Consider the following 23035-nt stretch of genomic DNA (forward strand, 5'->3'; position numbering starts at 1 on the left):
ATTTGTAAAGGTCTGTTTCGTGCATAACCCCACACAATGGACAAGACAATTGAAACTGTATTGAGCATTGAAGCACTTTTAAAGATGGAATTAGAGAAATACAATGGTAGGCCACAGCAACATAACTGAGCTCTTGGGGTAGTGTCGAGCAGAAGGTTGAGTTTACTAAACAATGTTGCAATGATATTTTTGACACTGGATAAATATAAATCTGTTAGATTTACAACAATGCTACAAACTGACAAAACCATAATTTGCAATGGTCATGGGAATATAGCCCAGTGTACCAAAGCAAGTAGCAATGCAAGTACATTGCATCAGACACAAGACACAGCTGCATAGTGCTAGCTATGGGCTTTATGGTGATGCTGTGACAATGTCAAACATTCTACATGTACAATTCAAAACACCCAAACACATCACCCTCGGCTAAAAAGATGTGAAAGTGTTACAAGAAAAAAAAAAATAACAAATCAAGTTTCTCATGGTAAGGTCAGTGGGTGTATATAGACGAGACTCTCATGAGTTTCTCCTATGATGGCTGCTTACATCAGGCTGGGGCTGTTGCGACAGAAACTTATGAGGCCGGAAGACTTAAAGAGAGGTGACAGAGCTCGGAAAGGATGCTGTGAGTGGAGAATGTGCCAAGGGGTCAAGCTCCCCCCCCCCCCCCCCCCACTAAAAGAATGTTCCACAGCCCCTGCTCAAAACCCTGTCTTATTCACTCAGTCCTCCTCTTGATCTCCTTCTTCAAGCTGAACTTTGACGTTTTCTGGTATCTCGACCTCATTCAGGTTCTCCATCCCCGGCTCTGGGTCGTCCATGATCAGTACGTCAATCACCTTGCGGCAAAGGGCCTCGACTTTGGGGTCCTTCTCCCACTTCATGAATTCACGGAAGATCACATAGGTCCTCTTTTCTTTCACTATCTGCCGACCGACAGCCGTTGCACATAACTGTTGTGAAAAAAGACAGGAGTTTCATTAGATATTTGCAAATTGACAAAGACCAAAATAAATATTATATTAATAGGCTATACATTGACATCTAGCCAGATATAGGCAGGCTGATGGAACTGACAGAGGTAGATATGCATGCATGTGTTTACTTTGCGTCCATGTGAAATCTGTTTGATTACACACGTACACATAGTACACATAGATGTGGTTATTTACTCACAGGCACATAGTTATGGACTGGTAATTACCATGAGTAAGTGCCAGGATGGAAATATCAAATATAAATGACATTCAAAGGGAATAAAGAAATGCCAGAGAGTATTTCTTTTTCTTTTTTTGGTTAATCAATTCAGTTTTATTTACTTTAATAAATGAATATATTGAAACATAATTATAATAACATAATTCTAAGGTTTGCTGCAATGCCCCACAACTTCATTAGATTTGTCCAACACATAGGAATAAATCTTCAATGCAGGGCATCAAATCTATCCCTTTTGATTGAGTTCTCAAATCCCATTCAAGTTGTCTAGGCCAAAAGTTTCTTACCTAGGCAAATGGTCAACATGCAAACCAGCATGATATGACATTTTAGCAAGCCTCAGCTACAATAAACCTGTTTTTGGAGAAAATCGAGAGGCACATGGATCACAGATCTAGCATATCACATGATCGACTTAGATTACCTGATACACAGCTTCTAGGAGCATGATCCTGATCTCAGGATCCTCCTCCCTCTGTTTGTCCTCCTCGAGATACTGGAGGTCATCGGGCATCCCTTCCATGTCCTCTTCACTGAGTTCCTCTGGCCCAGCCAGTGGGAGGAGAAGATGTGGTAGGATGTCCACCTGGTCTCCTAGCAACCATTCATGAGATGCTGCAGAAAATACATTAGAGGGCAAGTCCAAGATAAGGTCCCCTCAGAAGGCAAAATTTCATCTTTGCTCAATATTGACATGTTTGGTATCATTTTAAAGCTTATGAGTTGAAGTTTTGATTTCCGTGAAGGAAAAAATGATATTATGTAAATTTATGCAAATTTCAAGGGCTTCATTTGCATAAATGTGAAACACAGCGTTACGTATGGGACATTTATAAAAATTCATATTAATTTGAAGGAAAGCAAATAGTAATTGATTAATATGTGGACATAAGAAGTTCATCACATAGTTTAACTTGGTATGAAAATTTAGGGATTATGCAAATGATTATGCAAATTAGCTCGTGTCCTATCATGAGATGTCCCATACGTAACAAAATGAGGTCATTTTTTTAGGTTTTTTCTGAAATTGCTAAGGTTATTTTAATGCCCTTTTGGAAAGTTCTAATTTATTGTTTAGAGAAATTAAATACCAGAGAAAAAAGAAAAAAAAGTAAAAGAAATACTTTTTATTAGGCATTGAAATAATGTTACGTATGGGACAAATGCGTTACGTATGGGACATCCTCATACATATTGCATGTGAATGCATGTAGCTAGCTGGGAAGGTCCCTCAGTACACAAATGGTCAATCATCCTGAAGAAAGCATCCCAACATTGTAGCTACTTTTGGAGTTATAGACACTTGAAACAATACATGAACTTGACTGAACAATTTTCAGAAAGGGGAGGGGAAAATGGCAAAATTATTACACAATGAAAAATCAGCATTAAAGGGATAGTATAGTTTTTTGTAGAAATGGGGATTCAGTTTTCAACATTTAAAGAGATGATTGGAAACCAATTATACGAAATACTTAAGAGCATAAAATCCTAAGACTAGAGGAATTCAAAGTTTATGTGATGGAGATCCAATTTGAAATGGCTGTGATAGTATATATATAGAAGGAAAAAAAAGTAAAATGATTTTTTTTTTGGTTTATTGCAAGTGATACACAAATTGTCCTTATTCAGTTTTCAGTAGTAGCCACAACAAAATTCATGGGTATACATACTGAGTTGTGACTCGAATCAATGACCCAACTGCTAGACAGACATCATATATCTACTCGATCACTGGGGTTCCACGCAGCAGGTATTGCTTATTTATTAAACTTAATATTTCTTGTGTCAAGTTGTTTTTTACTGAAACTAAATGGCAAACTGCCCTTCATCAATGGAAGTAAACACTTTAAACTATTCAATTTTTCAGTAGTAACTATCCTGATAAAAATAGGGCATACATACTCAGGTTGGTCATAGAAAATATAGAATATGATTGAATGTGATTATGATGGTAAATATTTGGGGAATATTGTTCCCTTGTCAATCTGGATCAGTATTTGAGTAATTTCAACTGATTCCACCTCAATAATTATGCAAAAATTTGTTTAAATGGATATTTTGCAAAATTATTAAAATATAGAATATGATTGAATGTGATTATGATGGTAAATATTTGGGGAATATTGTTCCCTTGTCAATCTGGATCAGTATTTGAGTAATTTCAACTGATTCCACCTCAATAATTATGCAAAAATTTGTTTAAATGGATATTTTGCAAAATTATTTTGCAAAATACCCATAAACATGGTTCTCCACACACTAAACGAATGGGGGACAAAGGGCATGCATACCCAGGTTGGTCATAAAAATATAAAAATATGATTGAATATGATTATGATGGTGAATATTTGGGGAATATTGTTTCCTTGACAATCTGGATCAGTATTTGAGTAGTTTCAACTGATTTTACTTCAATAATTATGCAAAATACCCATAAACATGGTTTTCACACACTAAATGAATGGGGGACAAACTGTCCCATACGTAACTGTCCCATACGTAACACGTCATGTCTGTCTTTAATTAGAACCTGTAATTAGAGCTTTTTGCCTAATGACATGAAACTTACCTGTGATAATCTTGAGTGTTGTGACTTTCATCACAGTGAGTTACAAGTTGTAGAATGAAATACTTTCAGAGAGTTTTGAGGTTGAAAAAAATGTTCAAAAAAACAAAATTTTTCTGGTCCCATACGTAACGGCACATATTTTCTCTTCTAGAATATAATTGTCAAAGTCATTTTTCTCAATTTTTTACATGATTATACTTCTTCTAGATATCAATCACCATGATGAAGTTCAATATGATCAAAGGCCATTAACACTATTTTTCAGGTCATAAAAGTCTCTGAATGTCCCATACGTAACGTGCGCATTATCTTGGACTTACCCTAGACACAATAACTGACAATTAGTTTTCTATGTCAACTATTTGACAGTGCAAATAAGAGGCAATTAATGATGATAATCAAACATTTTAAACACGACTCAATCAATGTTATATTAAACCATTACAGGTATTCAAAAAATCACAGGAATCTCAAGAGAACACATGAAAAAAACTGTTCAATTACAGTGCACTCCCGTTATAACGAAATGCTCGGGACCGGCAGTTTTCTTTCGTTATAACGAAATTTTGTTATAACCGAACAAATACAATATATAACGAAAACAAGGAAGCCACATGCATAATATCATAATTTATGTTTGCTGAATACTCATCATACACTGGAAAGCTATGTGAAATGTGATGGGATAACTGTATTACAATAATAAACGAAAGTTCCTCTCAGAAACTGTGCGTGACACAAGGAGCGAACACACAGTGGTGTGAAGCGTTAACCCATGCAGAGATGCTATATGATATGCTTGTTCCGCTACGTATTTTCGAAAGCAATTCGCATTTCGTTATAACGGAGCACATTTCTTTTGTTTTTCTTTGTCTGTGGTGCTCGGAAAAGACTTCGTTATAACGGAAATTTCACTATATGGTAGTATAACCGTGTTCGTTATAAGCGAATTTTGTACCATAGACTTTAATGGTGATAATTTTGGGACCAGAAGATTTACTTCGTTATGACGAAATTTCGTTATAACCGTGTTCGTTGTAACGGGAGTGCACTGTACTGTGCCATACCAATATCAAAGCAGCAATTTTTCAGAGCAGTCACCACGCCTCTCCGTCTGACCTCGGATTTGATGTACTGAGTGTATGGCAGCAGTCTCTGAACAGTGCAGCGGTTCCGATCCAATACAAATGTCCTGGCTTCACTGAGTTGTGTTAAGTTTGCTAGTAGGGGACCTACAAAATCGAGACACGAATTTTTCTTGTTGTATCCTTGCAAGCAGAATGCTTCTATGAGTTTATTCATCCCCACCTGTTGTGACTCGTTCTCACTTTCCAAAATTGACAAAACTCTTTTCGATCCGGTCAAGGTTCGAGTTAGGTTGCTGAGTATCATGCATGCCGGCTGAGCGTATTGACTTGAAGGATCAACGACAGTCTGCAAGAGATAAGGAATGAAAGTGAGATCCCTGGCGAGCTTCTCCGCGAAAGTGTCCTCAGACGTCAGGTTGACTAGCGCGTGATAGCACTGTTTCACGTGAGGGTCGCCTATCCCTTCACTGCCACTAGCACGGATGAGCTCCCCGAGAGCTTCGGCGCAAGGAACAATGTGGGTGCCGAGCGCTTCACGTCCATCCCGAGTCGCAGTTGTACCGACGACGTGCTGGAGCGCCGTATTTCTGACGTCTTGCCTTGTCGCCGGTGATAAAAATGGAAGTAACTCTTCAATCACAGATGCATCTACCATGCTCAACTATTGTCAAAGATACCAAAATGGAAAATGTAAGTATGATTTCAACGACCGAGATACGAGTACACGATTCGCAATTGCGACACATGTGGGACAGTGAGATGAGAAGCCATATATCTAAATCCAGTCGTTTCTTTGTTTTGTATTAACCCGTAATTTCCCTTTGCTTGAATTTACCAAGCACAAACATTTTGTATTTCTTGAAGTGTCTCTTAGCAAGTCTATTCGTGTCTCCGCGCGCACTGAGCTTCCGGTTTGTTGAAACGTTATTCGCGTTGGCGAGTGCCCGGAAAAAACACATTCTCAAGTTGAAAGTAGGCACTGTTATATTGTTGTGATAACACTCAGAATAAGTTGCCAAATAATAATGCCTTCTTTTCAACAAAGCTACCGACTTCTGAAAGTAGTTATTGGCGTTACGAGTAGCGCCACTGCCGGAGCTGTAGCCGTCTGCTACTCGCACGAGAATAAGAATGGATTCCTCCCTGCAGTTCTGGCTGCTTGGACGACTAATCATTCGCCTAGTGTCAAATGGGACGCCAACTGGGATAGGTAAGATCATGAGCAGGGAGCAGAGGTGATGATATGACTATGAGCATCAAAATGTCAAACCAGAGTGGTCAAAATATTTTAGCATTTAATGATGTATTTTTTTATTTCGGCAATAACAATACTAAAGGTATGACGGAGTTGTGCAAGATTTCATCTAAACTAGGAAACTTCTAAGGCAGGACAAAACTCAAGAGAAGAGGTATAGCTAACATTACATCTAATGTCTAATCATTTCACTTAAAGTACACACTTTCCAAAACACAATTTCACATTTTAAAGCATAAACACTCGATAAAAGCACACTTTTGCATTACTACACAAAAAGCCCTGACCCTGCATGTTGCTGTACACAAAACAGGTGTCGCGATCAAGCACTTTTGTCTGGACAGGCTAACTTTTAGACAGATTGTTTTTCCTAATTATTTGATGCTAGAAGGAATGGTATGATAACACACAACGTTGCTCATTTAGACTTGGGGAATCAAACCCGGGTCCTTTGGATCTACTGGAGGCAGGTGGACACGATATTGACTGAGCCCTGACTGTATATTATGTGTATTGTTTGATCTTTTCTTGATGAAATTACATCAGTAATCAGCAAGGATTTGAGAACATGTTTCATTTTCTCCCTTTTATTTTTTTAATCTCTAAATCTCTTTCCTTATTTTTTTTTCCCCTCTCTTTTCCTTTGCTTTTCTTTCACTTGTTGACCTACATTCAGGAGGGAGCCGGAGAGTTTGACGCAACCATCAAGGACCGAGGTAGATTCCAAGGGCAGCCAGGAGAGCAAGCTAGAAGGTGTGAAGGCTACAGCAACAAGACACTTGATTCTCATCAGACACGGACAATACAACTTGCAGGGTGCCACAGATGAAGCTCGGATACTTACTGCCTTAGGTTTGTCAGCTTCTTCTTCATATTCTTCTCTCATTCTTTTCCTCCCTCTTCTTCTTTCTCTTCTCCTTTTTCTTCATTCTTTTTTCTTCATCTTTCCTCATATGGGATCTTCTTCTACATCCATCAAATTCAGTTGTGAAGATTATGCTATCTGTTTATACATGCCAGTCAAATTTTCTTCAAAACAATACATTTTACATGATTCAGAAATGCCAAGTCTCCCAGAATCTACAGGATGCTTCCTTAAAAGTAGCTGCTTCCTCACATCCTGAACAAAGAATTTAAAAACATCCCTGATAACTTGGAAATCCTTTACTGTTGCTTGCTGAAATGCATGTCTATGCGACACCCAAGTACATGTATCTCCATGGGGCACTTTGGAACCTTATTGATTTTGATGTTTGAATGTGGTAAGCCCTGTATCACTGAGTGAGAGATGATCATGAACTGTAAACCATTCAATTGCTGTAAATATTAGCATGCCTTGATTTGACTTAACAGTCATTCTTCTGTCTTAGCTTCAAGGAGTGATTCTATGAAGTTTCACACTTTCCTTTGAACGGATGTCATATTTTAATTGTTCTGCAGTCAACACCATGCTTTACCATTTTAAGTTCTGGGTTGCATGGTAGCAAAACTAAAACAATTACCTGGCAACAATATTATATTCACTCCTCAGAAGCATGTATAGAATAATGGTTGTGCTAACGATTTGTTGTTGTATCATACTTCAGTAGTTCTTGATGGCAGTGATAGTCACAGAAAGACAGAGCTGGATAAAAATAAGAGAAGATTATGCTCTGTATATGCTTTGTATAGCTACAATGCCCAATTCTACACCCATTCCCTTCTTCAATGATATCTCAAGGCCGGGAGCAGGCCGAGCTGACGGGAAAGAGGCTGAAGGAACTGGGCCACCCCTACACCGTATTGGTCAGCTCCACCATGGCCCGGGCCAAGGAGACGGCCGACCTCATCCAGGCCCAGTTACCACCAGAGATCCCCCGCATGGAGTGTGACCTGCTCAGGGAGGGTGCCCCCATCCCACCTGAGCCTCCTGTGGGTCACTGGAAGCCTGAAGTCAGGGTAATGTACTGTCACTGCCTTTTGGCCACCTGTTAGAAACATACCTGTATTCTTGTTTAAAGTGTTGGACTATTTTTTGTAGTCGCAAGTTTCATTTAGATATTCAGACGCAAGTGTTTTCCTCAGAGCTTGCAATTCTCTTGAATTGTAATTATTGCCTCTCTGTTTTATTTCAATGGGGAGTTTTAACATTATCAATCATTCTTTTTTTTTGTATCTATTTTCATAGAGCCACTATTTCACAGCCCCTTTTCATGTAGGTAGAGTTGATAGGATAGAAACAAAATTGAAATTTGATGTGTTTTTTTCCCCCTGCAATTATAAATGCAGAATTTTGTACACCATCAATGATTATGATTTTAGGTGTATTGTAGAGTGCATTCATATGTTTTTAGCAATCTCAGTTTCAGAAAAACAAATTCTGTTTGACACATTGCATCAAATTTGAATGAATGAAGTAATGAAAGTCTATTTTTACGGGCTTAAAAACATTTTAAAATTTTTATGGTACCTTCTTGATGTTTTCTGAATACCAAAGACCTCCTCCACCTAACTTGAGATCAGTGAGTGTAGTGACCGAAGTTGATCGGATTAGCTATGAGCTTGAAATAATGTTGTGAATCCTTATTTGATTATTCAGTATACATGTATCATTACTTCTTCTCCACACTTCCTTGATATTTTGTGAATGAAGGCCACCTTCCATGATTGTGGCATTCCTCCACTACAGCTAGCTAGCTATCCTCCCTTCCTCTTCTCTATGAATATCAACCGGGACTTTCAGAAACCAGTCTTTACTATGCTCTTTATTTATGGGTTGCTGGCTTTATTAATCATCAAATGCAGACACACTGTCACATTCATACACACACACACACACACACACACACATACACACACACACACACACGCACACACACTCACTCACTCACTCTGCAACCCAACACACAAAATTTACTAATCTTAAAAACTGCAGAGAAATGCCTGCAAAGTTAGTTTTCCTGCTTGTCCAGTGAAGCAATGGGACCACCAAGCACCATACTCATCCTAGGTGGCAAGTTTCCGCTTTTCTTAGAACAGACAAATACAGTGCACTCCCGTTATAACGAACATGGTTATAACAAAATTTCATTATAACGAAGTAAAATTCTGGTCCCAAAATTATTGCCACATAAGTCTAGCGAAATTTTTGATATAACAAAGTCTTTTCCGAGCACCACCGACAAAGAAAAACAAAAGAAATGCGCTCTGTTATAACGAAATTGGGATCGCTTTCGTAAATGCTGAGCGGAACAAGCATTTCCAGCGTCTATAGACGAACGATTCAATTAAATCTGTGCTGTGTGGTCGCTCCGTAACTTGCGTTATTGTAATACAATAATCTGAAATTGAATTAGGTTCGTTTTATTGTTCCGAAGGCTCTTATTACAAAAACAAAAAACAACAACAACAACAACAAAACCAGTTCTGATACACCTCAATGTCCGTTAGTTCGGAAATGAAATATGGTTTTGTTATTACGAACATGTTGACGTTATACCAAAGGTTCGTTGTTCATAAGGTTCGTTAATCCGACAATGAAATAGGGTTCTTATTACGACGGTTCGTTAATCCGAGTGATATAGGAATTTCAAACGTTCATTAATCGGAACATTAAAAAAGATTTCGCTAATCCAAAAGTGAAAAAGGTGACTCCACTAACAAAACTTAGGAATTTCAAACCTTATAACCATCATTAAAGGATAACCAAAACTTCGAAATAACTAACCTTTCTCATTTTTGTGATAAATAACGGACCTTTTATTTTCATGTTTGGATCGAAAAACCTTCGGAACAACGAACCTTCGGAAAAGTGAACTTTTCTTATTTTATGATTTACAAACCTTCGAATGATGAACATCATTTCATTTTCCGAGCAATGAACCTTCAGAAAAAGAACAATATATTAATATCTAAATTATGAACTTTCGGAATAACGAATCCTCGGAAAAGCGTAGCTTCAAATGAACAAACCTTCGGAATCCCGGGAATGGCAAAACTTCGGAATAAGGAGCCTTCGAAGTAACAAACTTTTGTTAAAAAAACAAACAGTTGGCATAGCGAATTGTCATTTTCTATACGGGTCTGAAAATACAAAAAAAAAACTTTATGTTCTCTTTTAAGTGTATGATGGGTATTCAACAAACATTATATGATATATGCGTGGTTTGCTTGTTTTCGTTATATTGTATTTGTTCGGTTATAACGAAATTTCATAATAACGAAAGAAAACTACCGGTCCCGAGCATTTCGTTATAACAGGAGTGCACTGTACCCTAGTATCCTGGCTGAATCATTTTTACTGCCCATAGCTGCTATTTTTGGTCTCTAACACCCTTCAGCAGATGTGTGCTGACTTTACTCTTTGCACCTTTCTCTTCTCGTGTGCACCTTCATTCCTAACACTGGTCCCGTGTACATCTTCTTGATGACATGCCTTGGCCCCTCTTCAGCAGTTCTTTGAGGACGGGGCCCGCATCGAGGCGGCCTTCAGAAAGTACTTCCACCGTGCCGACCCCGAGCAGGTCAAAGACAGCTACGAGATCATCGTCTGCCACGCCAATGTCATCAGATACTTCGTCTGCAGGTGAGTCGCGGCTCAAGATATCCAAGTCTTTCAGATTAGCTGTGTGGGATTGTAGCTCTTTACATGTCCTTATTCACTGACACCTGTCCACGTACAATTTTTTAGGTTTTGTCACCTTATTAGTCATTTGTGATGCTAAGTATGCAGGCCTTGGGATAGTATGCATAAATTGTAAAGGAACTAAACACATTTTCCTTTACCCCTTTTCAGAATGTTTTTGCAAGTCACTGGAATGAAAAGTTTTGGATCTATCTTTGTGTCTGTTTTCTCTTGATATTGATTTTAATTAGATTTGTATTTTATCCAAAAAAAAATTTGTCTTTGTTTTTATTTTTCTTTGACAGAGCCATGCAGTTTCCACCCGAGGCCTGGCTAAGAATTAGTCTAAACCATGGCAGTCTTACGTGGCTCTCGTTACGACCCAGTGGGCGTGTCTCGCTCAAGTTCCTTGGTGACGTGGGCTTTATGCCCGCAGACAAGGTGACATCCTCATAGGGGTTTCCATGGCAACCATACCTCACCGTCTTAACAATGAAGCCTGCACAGTCCCTGCAAGTCAAAGCTGCCAATTTTAGCGAATCCTCAGGATTGATCGCCTGTCTGTTGAAGTGGATGTATGTATATACTAGACATATAGGACAGGATCTGGTGATATACTAGAAATTGCATGTTTTTGGTCCAGGACCGTGCTTGAGAAGGATAATCCACACCATTTCTGTCCGGCACAACATGTGAAATACAGTTACAGTAGTAAATGTATTTGTTTAAACTCGTCTATTTTCCCACTGGAATGCTCTTTCCAGGCAGAGGCTTCTGTATTCCCTGGGCATGATATTATTTTCAACTTATTCAAGTTTTGGTGTTCTATCTTCTATCCTTTTTCTTGCAAATTTTTTTTCTTTTCTTGTAGATTTGATTCTATTTTCTTGAGTTGCAGCAACTGGCTATGGATCTGTTTTATTAGTGTTATATAATGACAACAATTCATGGCTTCAGATGTTTGACTTGCAAACCTAGGTTTTGTATGTTTAACAAGAAAGTACTTAACTGAAATTATGTCCGAGTCTAGTGGTTAGACTGGAGTATTCAGTATAAGATTGTTGAATGCCTTAAGCGTCATCTGTATTTCTTACGTAGATTTATAATATGTGTGTTTATGAGTTGAACGAGTAGATGCTGGTAATTCTGTAACGCTTATATTTAAGTCATTCTGAGCTTTTGTGATCCCAAGTCTAATTTTAAGGAGGAAAGAATGTCAGAAATTGATGCTGATGAAAGAAATGCATTCTCCCCTTCATTTTTTTCCCCCCTTGAGGTGTATAATGGGTTTGCACTGTAGCTGATGAAAACTTCACATGATAGCTCCTTTTGAATTCAATAATGCTGCAAGTAAGTTGTATGGAAATTGTGAAAAGTACCGGTATGGCTGCAGAACATGTTTGCAATGCAAACCATGGGATAGAGTGGAGAAACGTTTTTAGCAGAGTGTGGGAGATATCAAGTCTTGATGCTAAGGGTTAAGTCTATAAATTGTATGACACTTCTGCTGACAAAGAGAGTCTATCTATCATTCTATCATTCTATCTGTCATGAGCCGTGTTATTGTTGGCAAGGGATGAAGCCTGACTCTATGCTATGAAACCATTTTCACTGGCATCTATATGGTCATGGTACCTTTGTCATGCTCTTGAGGCACAATCATTCACTTTGCAATCAATCAAGTAGTAGTCGTACCTCATGTGTTCTGTTTGTATGCTGCATTTCGTGCACACATCTTGTGCTGTAAATTCAGACTGGTATTAAGTTAAGCAGACCTAGGTAAATTATGCTCTTTTGCATGTTGGTCAATTCTAAAGTCTTTATGTAAGTCGTCATAAACGAGTACAATGAAGCTTTCTTCCACTACCTCCCCCCCCCCCAAAAAAAAAATAAAAAATAAAAAAATAAAAAAAAAATAAAAAATGTAATTACAACATAATTCTGATACTCACTTAACAAATTCTAGGTGTGTATGTTTGTAATGTAACATTCCAGAGTTCCCTTATGTGCCAATATCTCCCCAAGCACTTTTCTTTTGTCTTATGCTGCCGATTGTACTGTTGAGAAGATTATTTGAAACATAAGGTCATTAAAAATGAGTAAGATGTAAGTGCTACTAGTAATTGACTCCCCATGGATATTTGTTTTCAGGCCTTTGCATTGCCACTCCTCCCCCCCCCCCCCCATTACCACCACCAGTTTGCACATAACATTCAAATATGACTGTTGGGTAATATGCACAAACCACCTGTGTAGGGTGCATTGTTTAAAAGACCACCCATGCAGAATGCTCTCCCCTCATAATGCACCCCCTTCAATTTCTTGATCAAGTTTGTGTGGATATAAAAGTGACAAACTATGCTTGACACAAAATTTCTCCATTCTATGGAATTAGCTCACACTGATGTAAAAAATTTTGCAGGCGAGTCTCCAGGGGGAAAAAAAGTGATTGCAGACCAATTGTAATTCTAGTTATAATTTCCATAAATTATGATTATTAAATGTATGCAGATTTTGGTTTCTTTTTTGTTATTGTCATATAAGTGAAATCTAATTTGAATTTATGCTGACTGTAAGTGGGCATACTGGGAACATAGTGTCAAAAACTTGAAGCACAACATCTGCATTATCTCATGGGCCATTTCATGTCAATGTGTCTGGAATACATGGGTTAGCTGAAAATGCTTTTGCACACGTACCATGTAGACATCTTGTACATGTATTGACTTGTCAGAGTATCTCAGGCATACAAAGAGAGCCACAAACTAAATATACATGTATGTATGTGGGAATTTTCCCTCGAATAGATGGATGAAATAAAAGATAAATGAATGAAAACAGTCTCCAAGTCTCATATTGCCTTCTTGTTGGGGAATCCCCCTCTCCCAGACCTGCTTACAATTTACACTGAAAACTACTCAAACTTTAGTACAATGTACTTGGATAAGATTATCACACCTATAGATGAAGTGGAAATGAGTATGGAGGTAGACATTGTAATTGCTGAAAGTGGAATCACTCAATCTTTTGTCAGATGTTCAGCTACGTTTGGGTTTTGTGGATTCTACGCCCCATTTTGTAGAACACTTCGTGATTACCAATTGTACGGGAACATCTGTGAACATATGAACAGCTGTTGGCATATTAGTTGATACATTGCACATTGTGTACTGTGGTAACTGCAATTGTGGAAACAATCTGTAGAAATGTGGTACTGTAGTAATGAAGACAAAATGTGTATGTTGATCACCATTGCTCTGTATTTTAATTTACGATCTGTCAGTGTAACTTACCTGAAAACCTTCCCAATCCCCCCCCCCCAAAAAAAAAAAGAAAAGAAAAAAGAAAAATGGCAATCATGAAATAGTTAATGTACCTGGTACCAACAATATAAAAGACAGATTTTTGTGATTTTTGGATTTATAAATTAAGAATCCCCATGGCGTAGATCGTTAATTTGTATACACTCCCTTGCAAGCCATAAACACACAAAATACTGTATAGTAAGAACACATACACGTATGTATAAAGCAATAATTACAGTGTGCCACTTTTTAGAACATCTTTTCATTCAAATATGATCTTTGGATACTTTGTAGAAGTTGGGTGAAAATGCAATTTAGCAATGGTTAAGATTGAAAGATGGACAAAATTGGGTTATCTGAATCACTTGTAGATGTATTGTCACAGTTTTATTAAAAGTACATGTTGGGTTTGTATAAAGGAACTGTTGGAAGACTCCAAGAGAAAGCAGCAAGATTCTGTGATTACTTTCTGATGACGAGACATTTTTAATGAAACAAATTTTGCATGTTTCCATTGACTTTACATACATGCATTCTTAAATCTCACAAAATGTACAGTACATAATTCTGTTTATACATCTTTGACGTCTATCTTTATATAAATACAGTCAACCTTGCGTAAATATATTTCCCCAAAAGATCTGATCTTTCCCTTGTATGCCATGGATACAAATGATGTTGTGGTTAATTCGTCCTGAGACTTTACATCAGGGCTGCCAACTCTCACGCATTGAGCATGAGACTCGCGCATTTTGGTCCTTTCTCACTCTAAAATTTCATTTCATTTGCGTGCATTTCTACTGATCTCACTCATTTTGACTCCTAAATTATAGCATTGGCCTATGGGAGTCTCACTCTCAACTAGTTTCCAGTGTTGGCAGCCCTGCTTTACATTATGGTCACCAAACTCTAGTATTAATACAACCTGCGATCAGCAGCAACAGCCAAAAATTTGTGATATACATGGCGGCTAATTTGACCAATGACCACTGTTGTATAATATCAAATTTCACAAATATCCAGCATCGCCCTTACTGCGTATTGCCTCTGACATTAAGAATGATGATGGACAGAAGATAAATCATCATTCATTCACCAAAGGTACCTTCATCCTCACCATACATATCCTTGTTGTAAGAGGGCTGTTTTCCACAAGTTCTTCACAATAGCTTTAACGCCTTTGTACCAAAGTGGGTTCTTGCTTATGAGCATTAAACTGCTTTCTGTATAGGGGTCAAGTAAAATGAATCCATACACAACTATTAAAACAAACAAACAAACAAACAAACAAAATAACAATAATTGCAATGCCTTGTAGGCAGAATGAAAGTTGATCCTTTCACAGACAATGTTGCAGAATGAGTGCAAGGCAAGGTAAATGTACAGACACAGTGTTTGCAGGTGTTCAAACAAATGCTTACATTTTGGCACCTTTTTGGAGGGAGCAACATTTAAACTGCCCACTGCCCCTCTACTACATCTCACAAATATCAGTGAACAGTTAATATTTAGTTTTCAATGTCACAAGGTACATGAAGAGAATGGGTTTGCAAAGTGGAAAAGCAGTTGGAGGTAAGACAGAAGCTGGACATATCTCCATCCGGTCCTTGACCAGGGCAGTGTCCAGCAGACTGGCACTTGCTACATGGCACGGTAATATGTCGCATCATCATCATCATCACCTGATATCACAATGGCATCTGGAAAGCAAATGCTACCACTATAGGTTTTTTACTGGCTGTCCTGTCGGCTTCTCATGGCTTGGGCTGAAAACATCACTACATGCATAGTACAAACTCTCTGAACTGAAGTCTTCCTGGGTAATCTGCAACCTTGGGGCTTAGTCCTTACTGTTTGTTTTAATAAACTACTCTCCCAGCTCTAAATGAACTCCCCTCATTGTAATTTTCATGCTCACTGTGCAAACGCTTGACTGTCAAGCAATGTCCGTAAACTGTTGTGGTCATCCAGTATTCACTCATTCATGGCCACTATAGTGCGCATACAAGATCATACACACATGCAACCGAGACTTAAAGGGGAAGGCTAGTAACTGATCAGTGGGAATCAGTGGAAATGCTGGGAGATGATTGTTCCAATCCTTATGGGATTCATTCAAGAGTTCATTGTATATCTATTGTTGTGTGAAAATGATTTGCTTCAGAATGGTCTCATATTCAAGTAATGTGCCGTTTAATGCTTCCAGGTTAGCGTCCCTGGTCAGTGACGGAGCATTAATCTGCACATTACTTGAATGTGAGACCGTTCTGAAGCAAATCATTTTCACACAACAATAGATATACAATGAACTCTTGAATGAATCCCATTAGGATTGGAACAATCATCTCCCAGCATTTCCACTGATTCCCACTGATCAGTTACTAGCCTTCCCCTTTAAGTTTTGTGCATGCACTGACCTCAAAGTATGACATACTACAAAGTATTTACAATGGGAGGAATCTACGCCTCTTGTGATGAATCCTTTTTCTACTGCTGTCATCTTAATGGTGAATTGGGGACGTGGAAAGATGTACATATTCATGGACAGGCATCAAAACAAATCTGCAGAACTGGGCTGCAAAAAGTACAATGCCCTTTCAAAATCAAAAGAACGACTCAACCTTGCATAAACTTAAAGACAGATGTACATATTCTTATACAAAGCTCATGAGTTTTCACAGTTTTCTTTAAAACTGCAGACTAGACTTATCAACAAGGATGGCAATACTTCAGAACATTTTCCAGTAACAGTCATCTCTTCACAATCTTGTCTGAAATTAATGACTATAGATGCATTTATTCTCACGACATGTACTCAAAGGCTTCACTATACATATATTCATGCTATCTTTAATCATTCTCATTCTCCCTGAATTCATATAAGTATCTTACTGATTTCTGTAACAGCATGGCTTCCAACACTACCAGTCTCTGCTCTCCTTTGACTCTCAATAATGTATTTTGATTCATTGCTGCAACAATAAGATTTGCAAAACCATCTCATATATATCTGAGCACTAAATGCATATCAGCTCATTTCTATAACAAGACTTTCTAAAATATTCCACATGCTTGTAATCTCCAAGTGAACAAAATTAGGCATTTGGTCAATTTGGAAATATGGATGCTGTTAGCAAAAATCAAATCAGCTTCTTTGCATTATACTTTTAATCAATGTTAAAAAAAGTAGAATTTGTCACAAAGAGGTATTTTCATATCTATTTAATTTTTCTTTTGATACTCACAACAACCCATATCTTCTTGATTGAAGTTGTGTGAATACCTGTGTTTTAGACTAATAAATAACTTTTACATCACCAAACACACATATATCCGACATGACTTGCAGTGTCTGACAAAAAGGAAGAAAGAAAATTCACCTTTTCTGCTTGCTTTTTCATCTTGACTCTTTCATGACAGAGTAACCAATGTTTTACTGCAGTCTCTTGGAACATGACAGTTACAGTCAAGACCTTGTCACTTCAGAATGAAAATAGTAATTGATACTGTGGGTACAATCTTTCAGTAACATGAACAGAATAAATTCTGCAAGTGCTGAGAATTCATTCAATGAATAGGTCACAGACTTCACTTCTGACAGTATCCAAATGTGTAGTTCCCAAGAAATGACCACAAATCTTCGAGTAACAATGATAAGGGCTTTAAGGTGCCTCGAACACAATGGCTTTAGTGGCCACTTAACGCCCTATCATTCTCAACTAACGAAATTATACTATCAGGGGTACAACTTTCATTAAAAAAGCAAAAACAGAAAAACAATAGAAATAATCATGTCTACAGTCCCTAGGAAATCCATTATCATCATATGTTAATAGACCTTGAAAGGGGTATAATCCACCCCCCCAAAAAAAAAAAAATGCACTGCTGTCTTCTGTCTTGCTCATCTCCTCTCAATGCAAAGCTCAAAGACTTTTCATATAATGCCTTTCAGCCTTGTAGATGGTGTCACTTGCGGAGATATAGATCTTAACAGGTACAAGCACCAGCGTAGAATACTCAGAAAATAACACATCCTCATCCCTGTACCCTACTGATGAGCTGCACATGGAACTGTCCACAGTTGTTAAGTCACACCGTTCCTCTGTACAATTTGTTGTTTTTGTTGCAAAGAGTCTGGGAGATTTTTTCGCACCGCTGCTCCAACCACTCCATCCAGGCTCCAGATCATGGCCTGCCTGGTCCGCTGCCCTCTTGTGGTGTCTGCATGCCAGGATGCATGGGGATTTGACGAGTCTGTGTCACACCATAATGTGGCAGAGAGAGGGAGAGATAAATTGCACAGGGAGAGTGAAAATTTAAAGCTGCTTGACATGTACAGAACAATTTCAGCTATCCTCTTTAAGCAGGTGATGAAAGAAAAGATAAAAAGATAAAAGAAAAGCTACCAAGAAAATATCATAACTGTTTTACTTTAAAAAAAAACATAAACATATACAACTTTGGTTTCTAGAATACCTCTTGCAAAGCGTTTTATGCCTCTTTGTCAAATATTAAAGCTTGTGCATACCATTTACAACCCTGAATGTTAGAATCCTTCCATATGCTGGTATACATGTGTATTGTAGAGGCAGGTAATACAGACCTCTCCTGAGAATGATAAAACTGGCAACTTCTTTATGATGGAGGGGAAACAATACTATAGATTTCCAATTAATTGCATTTTTGTTGTGTTGTGTTGTGTTGTATTGTATTGTGTTGTCTTTCTTTTAAAAAAACTCTTAGGTCAGGTGTATTACTCTAAGATTCTGTATACAATATTGGGAGATATTCTTCAACCATGCAAAATTTCATGACATTTGCAAAGGAGATATACAACCTTCAATCATGCTAATCAGACTAAAATCGTAGCTTTTCATATGAGAGAAAAACTTGCCAAGAGCTGTCCCTCTCTAATGAAAGAGTTGACTTGAATGCCCAACTTAATTTCGTGTTTTCATTTTGATTTCACTGCAATCCCTACCAGGAAATGTACGGGGAGGTCAAAGGTCAGAAATCAGTGAGACGATCATACCTTCTTCTTCTTTTTCTTCTTGTCCCTCTTCTTCTTCTCTCCATCCTGGTCTCCGTGTTTCTTGGTCTTCTTGTGCTTCTTTTCGTGACCACTGTCACCTCCCGCTTCAGCTCCTGTAAATGAAATGATTGAGACAAAATGAGAGATGCAAGACGCACCACGATAACCGTCTACTCAATGCCGCATGAACTTTTTCATTTCTGGGTTTTTTGTCTTGTTTACTACTTTTTGTTTAGTTTAATACAACAGACAGAAAATTCTACTTCTTTATCTCATTCTTGCTCTCTCTCTATTTATCTATCCATATATTTATCTATTCTATCTATCTTTCTCCACCCATCTGTCTCTATCTGCCTCTATCTATCCATCTATCTATCTATCTATCTATCTATCTATCTATCTATCTATTTATTTCTCTATCTCTCTATTCTATCTGTATTGCTCTATCTCTTCATCTATCTCTCTTTTTATCTCTCTGTCCATTTCTCTATCTGCCTGTCTGTCTGTTATTGAAGGATTGCCATGTGCATCATATCCTTATGCTTTATTGGAATCATTCACAACTAATTGAGTACAATACTCCCTTGCATGTTTAAATTGTGAAGTACGTCTTACTTCCTGGTCATCCTGCTAAACAATAGCATTATAAAAATAGAACAACAACACCACCACTCTGCTTCAAACATCCCAAGCCCTCAAACCTCCGCAGACCATACCTTGGGCCAGTCACCCTATGCACCAACTGAATGCAGCGCATGCAGGTCTATCCATGAAAAGTACCTCATTCAGTGCTTACACAGAGAACCAACTCAAACAAGAGACCCGGGGGGTCTCCTGCTCACCTGAATATCACAAGTTCACCTTCCACACACTCTTGCAGACTGTTACCCAATAAGAACACAACAAATTTGGGTGAGCTTTGGGAGATTTCTGGGAGGGCATGGTGTCCATTTGCATATTCTATCACACTGGCAAAAATACCTGCCAACTTTGTAGAATATTTGACCATGCATTTTCTAAAAGAAAATTAAATGTGGAATTACAAAACTGGCCCCCAATTTGCATGTCCCAGCCTCAAAGGGGCCACCCTACATAACAAACTAGTAGGTTCATTCACTAAAGTACACTGTATTTACTGAAAGTATTTCTGGTTTTATAGTAGACAACTTTTTAAAGATTCTCTAATTTCAGGGGTCCAAGCCCAGAAAGATGCCTGCCAAGTAGATGAAAGTGTGAAAGTTGGACCCAAATTTGGAGCCCCCCTCCCCCTCCCCACCCCATGAGAGACAGAGAGATTCTCCAGCCTTACCAGCACTCATGGGCTCATTGAGCTCTGGTATCCTGTGATCTCGTTTGTGCTTCTTGTGTTTGAGTTTCTTTGGGGGCTGATGATGGAGGAGCTTGTATTGGTCCGGGATCTGTGCAGACAGGCAAATAGACAAGAGAGAACACTGATGTGATGGAATGAACAAATATAACCAAATGGGCATAATGTGTGCTGGACTTGTCATAGACTAGGTCATGTTTGAGCATACTCTCCATTGTATCACCTGACTTCTTTTTTTTTTTCTTCTTCTTTTTGCTGATCACACAACTGCAGGGAGAAGAGGTTAGGACCCAGCCATTTGCTTCCTTGTTACTGATACCTGATTTCACATGTATTCAGTACAATGCATGCACAAAATGCACGACACAAACATGCTCTAATACCTATGTGTGGAACTATATTTGACATATTTCAGCGCTAACGATACCAGCACCAACACGGCCAAGAGTTTTAGAAAATACATGAGTTTTTAAATGTAACTAATATCATATGTCTCTATTTCTGTTTTTTTATACTTTGACCCTGTCTGTGTTGCTATTTCCTGCATGTAAGACTTTTGCTTAAAACTACAGAACGGTGAAGACTGTCACCTTTTAGGTAGCAACAAGATGGAGACAGGGTAATACTTACTGATCCGGGGTGCAGCTTGAAGCCCTGGAGGGCAGAGGCACTGAGATGGGTAATCTCCTTAGTAATGGGCGGCTTCTCAATCACCGCCTGCAGACTGCTATTGTCCTGAGAGCTCACTGTGTCTATATTTCCTGGAATCAAAGCATTGTTGACCAAACATTTGAAAACAATGTTTTGCTGTTCATACGACTATTATTTTACTTTACTCTTCTTCTTCTTCTTTTTTTTGGGGGGGGGGGGGGGGTGGGGGATGAAAAGCATTTGGTTACAGTCTAAACATACCCACTCACTTACTCCCTTGTAAACTATGTCATTTCCACATAAAGGCCATTGTGCTACAGGTATAACTACCACTATGTACAGGGTAAGTGGATTTCATAATCTATATCGTTTGAAAGTCAATTTGAGAGTATTTGAGATTACTGGAGAAAAAAAAAGTCGATGATTGTGGCAACAAATTAGACAAGTAATAATAGTGAAAAAGCACAGTGAGTGTTGACTTTACTCTTAATTTACCCATGATTGGTTTCTGGTGCCTAGATCAGGCATATATCAATGAATAAATGGTGAAGTTTTATTGTATTGTGGCAATGAGGATTAGTGTGTGGTACCAAATGTATTTATTATCAAACCAGATGTACTTCTTACCTGGTAGGTGTGGCAAGAATGCACTGAGTTGGTCTTTGAGTTTCTTAGTAGAGAACTTGTTGAAGCTGTGTTCTAGCCCATAGTGACTTATCATGTGGGTCTCTCCAGTGACCTCAGTTGAACCTGAAATTAAATTAGGCATCATAGCACAGAAAACTAGATGGTGCGTACAGTGGGATCTTGATGTCATATATTTCAATTAACATTATCAGATGTTATTGTTTCTTTGGCACAACTTATTGTTTGATGGACAAGCAGTCCTGACTACATGCAAGCAAATTATCACTCATTTCAAGAAAGAACTACAGTGTATACCAATTTCTGGTTTTTAAGGTTTTTATTCACTCAAGACTAGTCAAGTTAGTGAAGGTGACGGTAATATTAATAATGCGACATGAGATAGATCTACTAGATTCTGCATTTTTTGGTTTAGATTTATATAGATAGAAGTCTAAACCATACATGTACACCAGGACACCATTACCAGTTTAAATTTCACTGTTCTGATCAAGGCATATTCTGTAGCACTATTGCTGTAGCTGTAGCGTAGTGTAGTGAGTGTAAAATGTCTAACGTTAACGTTACAAAAGTTTGATATTCACCGACACTCTTGGACGTTGCCGACACTCATCTTCCAAGCCCGTTAGTATTCATTTTCCCCTAATGTGTTTATTCATGACAAACATGCTCGCCTTCCTTACACATTTCGGGTAACGTGACAGTGATATTCGATTCACTCTGATGTTTGATTCACTCTGATGTTAGATTGTCGATACATTCAGACAGCCAGCTTAGCTCTGTTGCGGCTGTAAATTTATAACATGATTTGCAGTATGTGGGACTGCTTGTCAATAGCTGAATGTAAACACAACAAGCTCACCTGATGCGGAAGTTACTGAGTCTTTAAGCAGATAAAATGGATCTGGATCAATACTACTCGGGCTTACAAACTGCTTAGATGACATAGGTGATCTCTGCCGGAGTGGAGTCGGCATTTTTGCTGGAATAACTCCGAAATTTGAGGTAGAATCGGATGGACTTCGCTTGAAACTCGCAAGAGTATTCATGTTTGGGATTACGACTGAAGTTACGGGATCGAATAGCTGCACGCTAAAACAGAAAGAGATAATTGCGTTGCCGAATTGATAATGAATCTCTTACCGATTATGACAAACACCTCGAGCAATTTGTGAGAGGGCCATTTCAACGTGGAAAATGGTTTCCGGTGCATTTCTTCTATCAATGGGTCCCGGATAATAGAATTTGATCAATCTCAAATAGGATTAAACTTAGGTTTCATTCCATAGTGCGATTATTGCAAATATCAAACTGAAATTGCGATCAATCTGTAGGT

At 38.3% G+C, this 23035-nt stretch overlaps 3 protein-coding genes across 3 annotated transcripts; 1 reads left to right on the forward strand and 2 right to left on the reverse strand.

The window, feature by feature from the left end:
* Nucleotides 1-725: 725 nt before the first annotated feature.
* Nucleotides 726-5565, reverse strand: LOC139711964 (protein HGH1 homolog). The gene is made up of 3 exons (XM_071623814.1): nt 4861-5565; nt 1646-1836; nt 726-956 (listed from the first exon to the last, which is right to left on the reverse strand). Exons 1-3 carry the CDS (start codon nt 5534-5536, stop codon nt 726-728), a joined length of 1098 nt encoding a protein of 365 aa, XP_071479915.1. The 5' UTR covers nt 5537-5565.
* Nucleotides 5566-5906: 341 nt separating this feature from the next.
* On the forward strand, nt 5907-11758 carry LOC139711976 (serine/threonine-protein phosphatase PGAM5, mitochondrial-like). The gene is made up of 5 exons (XM_071623823.1): nt 5907-6091; nt 6813-6988; nt 7857-8074; nt 10567-10700; nt 11045-11758. Exons 1-5 carry the CDS (start codon nt 5907-5909, stop codon nt 11193-11195), a joined length of 864 nt encoding a protein of 287 aa, XP_071479924.1. The 3' UTR covers nt 11196-11758.
* Nucleotides 11759-18229: 6471 nt separating this feature from the next.
* LOC139711392 (mediator of RNA polymerase II transcription subunit 19-like) lies at nt 18230-22676 on the reverse strand. The gene is made up of 6 exons (XM_071623281.1): nt 22562-22676; nt 21682-21804; nt 21034-21164; nt 20386-20494; nt 19077-19189; nt 18230-18298 (listed from the first exon to the last, which is right to left on the reverse strand). Exons 1-6 carry the CDS (start codon nt 22674-22676, stop codon nt 18230-18232), a joined length of 660 nt encoding a protein of 219 aa, XP_071479382.1.
* Between the last annotated feature and the right edge of the window lie 359 nt (nt 22677-23035).

This window comes from Diadema antillarum, unplaced genomic scaffold (assembly GCF_040938485.1).
Source record: "Diadema antillarum isolate AM-2024a unplaced genomic scaffold, OU_Dant_1.0 scf00000040, whole genome shotgun sequence".
NCBI classification, from domain to species: domain Eukaryota; kingdom Metazoa; phylum Echinodermata; class Echinoidea; order Diadematoida; family Diadematidae; genus Diadema; species Diadema antillarum.

Excerpts from the sequence above, each read along its gene's own strand:
- LOC139711964 (XM_071623814.1), bottom strand. The coding sequence starts at position 5,536 with ATGGTAGATGCATCTGTGATTGAAGAGTTACTTCCATTTTTATCACCG. Across the intron at positions 1,837-4,860 it reads AAATTGCTGCTTTGATATTG|CATCTCATGAATGGTTGCTA; the intron begins GTATGGCACAGT and ends TATTTTCTGCAG. Across the intron at positions 957-1,645 it reads TCCTAGAAGCTGTGTATCAG|TTATGTGCAACGGCTGTCGG; the intron begins GTAATCTAAGTC and ends TTTTCACAACAG.
- LOC139711976 (XM_071623823.1), top strand. The coding sequence starts at position 5,907 with ATGCCTTCTTTTCAACAAAGCTACCGACTTCTGAAAGTAGTTATTGGC. Across the intron at positions 6,989-7,856 it reads TCGGATACTTACTGCCTTAG|GCCGGGAGCAGGCCGAGCTG; the intron begins GTTTGTCAGCTT and ends TGATATCTCAAG. Across the intron at positions 8,075-10,566 it reads ACTGGAAGCCTGAAGTCAGG|CAGTTCTTTGAGGACGGGGC; the intron begins GTAATGTACTGT and ends GCCCCTCTTCAG.
- LOC139711392 (XM_071623281.1), bottom strand. The coding sequence starts at position 22,676 with ATGCCGACTCCACTCCGGCAGAGATCACCTATGTCATCTAAGCAGTTT. Across the intron at positions 20,495-21,033 it reads TCAAGCTGCACCCCGGATCA|ATCCCGGACCAATACAAGCT; the intron begins GTAAGTATTACC and ends CTGTCTGCACAG. Across the intron at positions 18,299-19,076 it reads AGAAGAAAAAGAAGAAGAAG|ACTCGTCAAATCCCCATGCA; the intron begins GTATGATCGTCT and ends GGTGTGACACAG.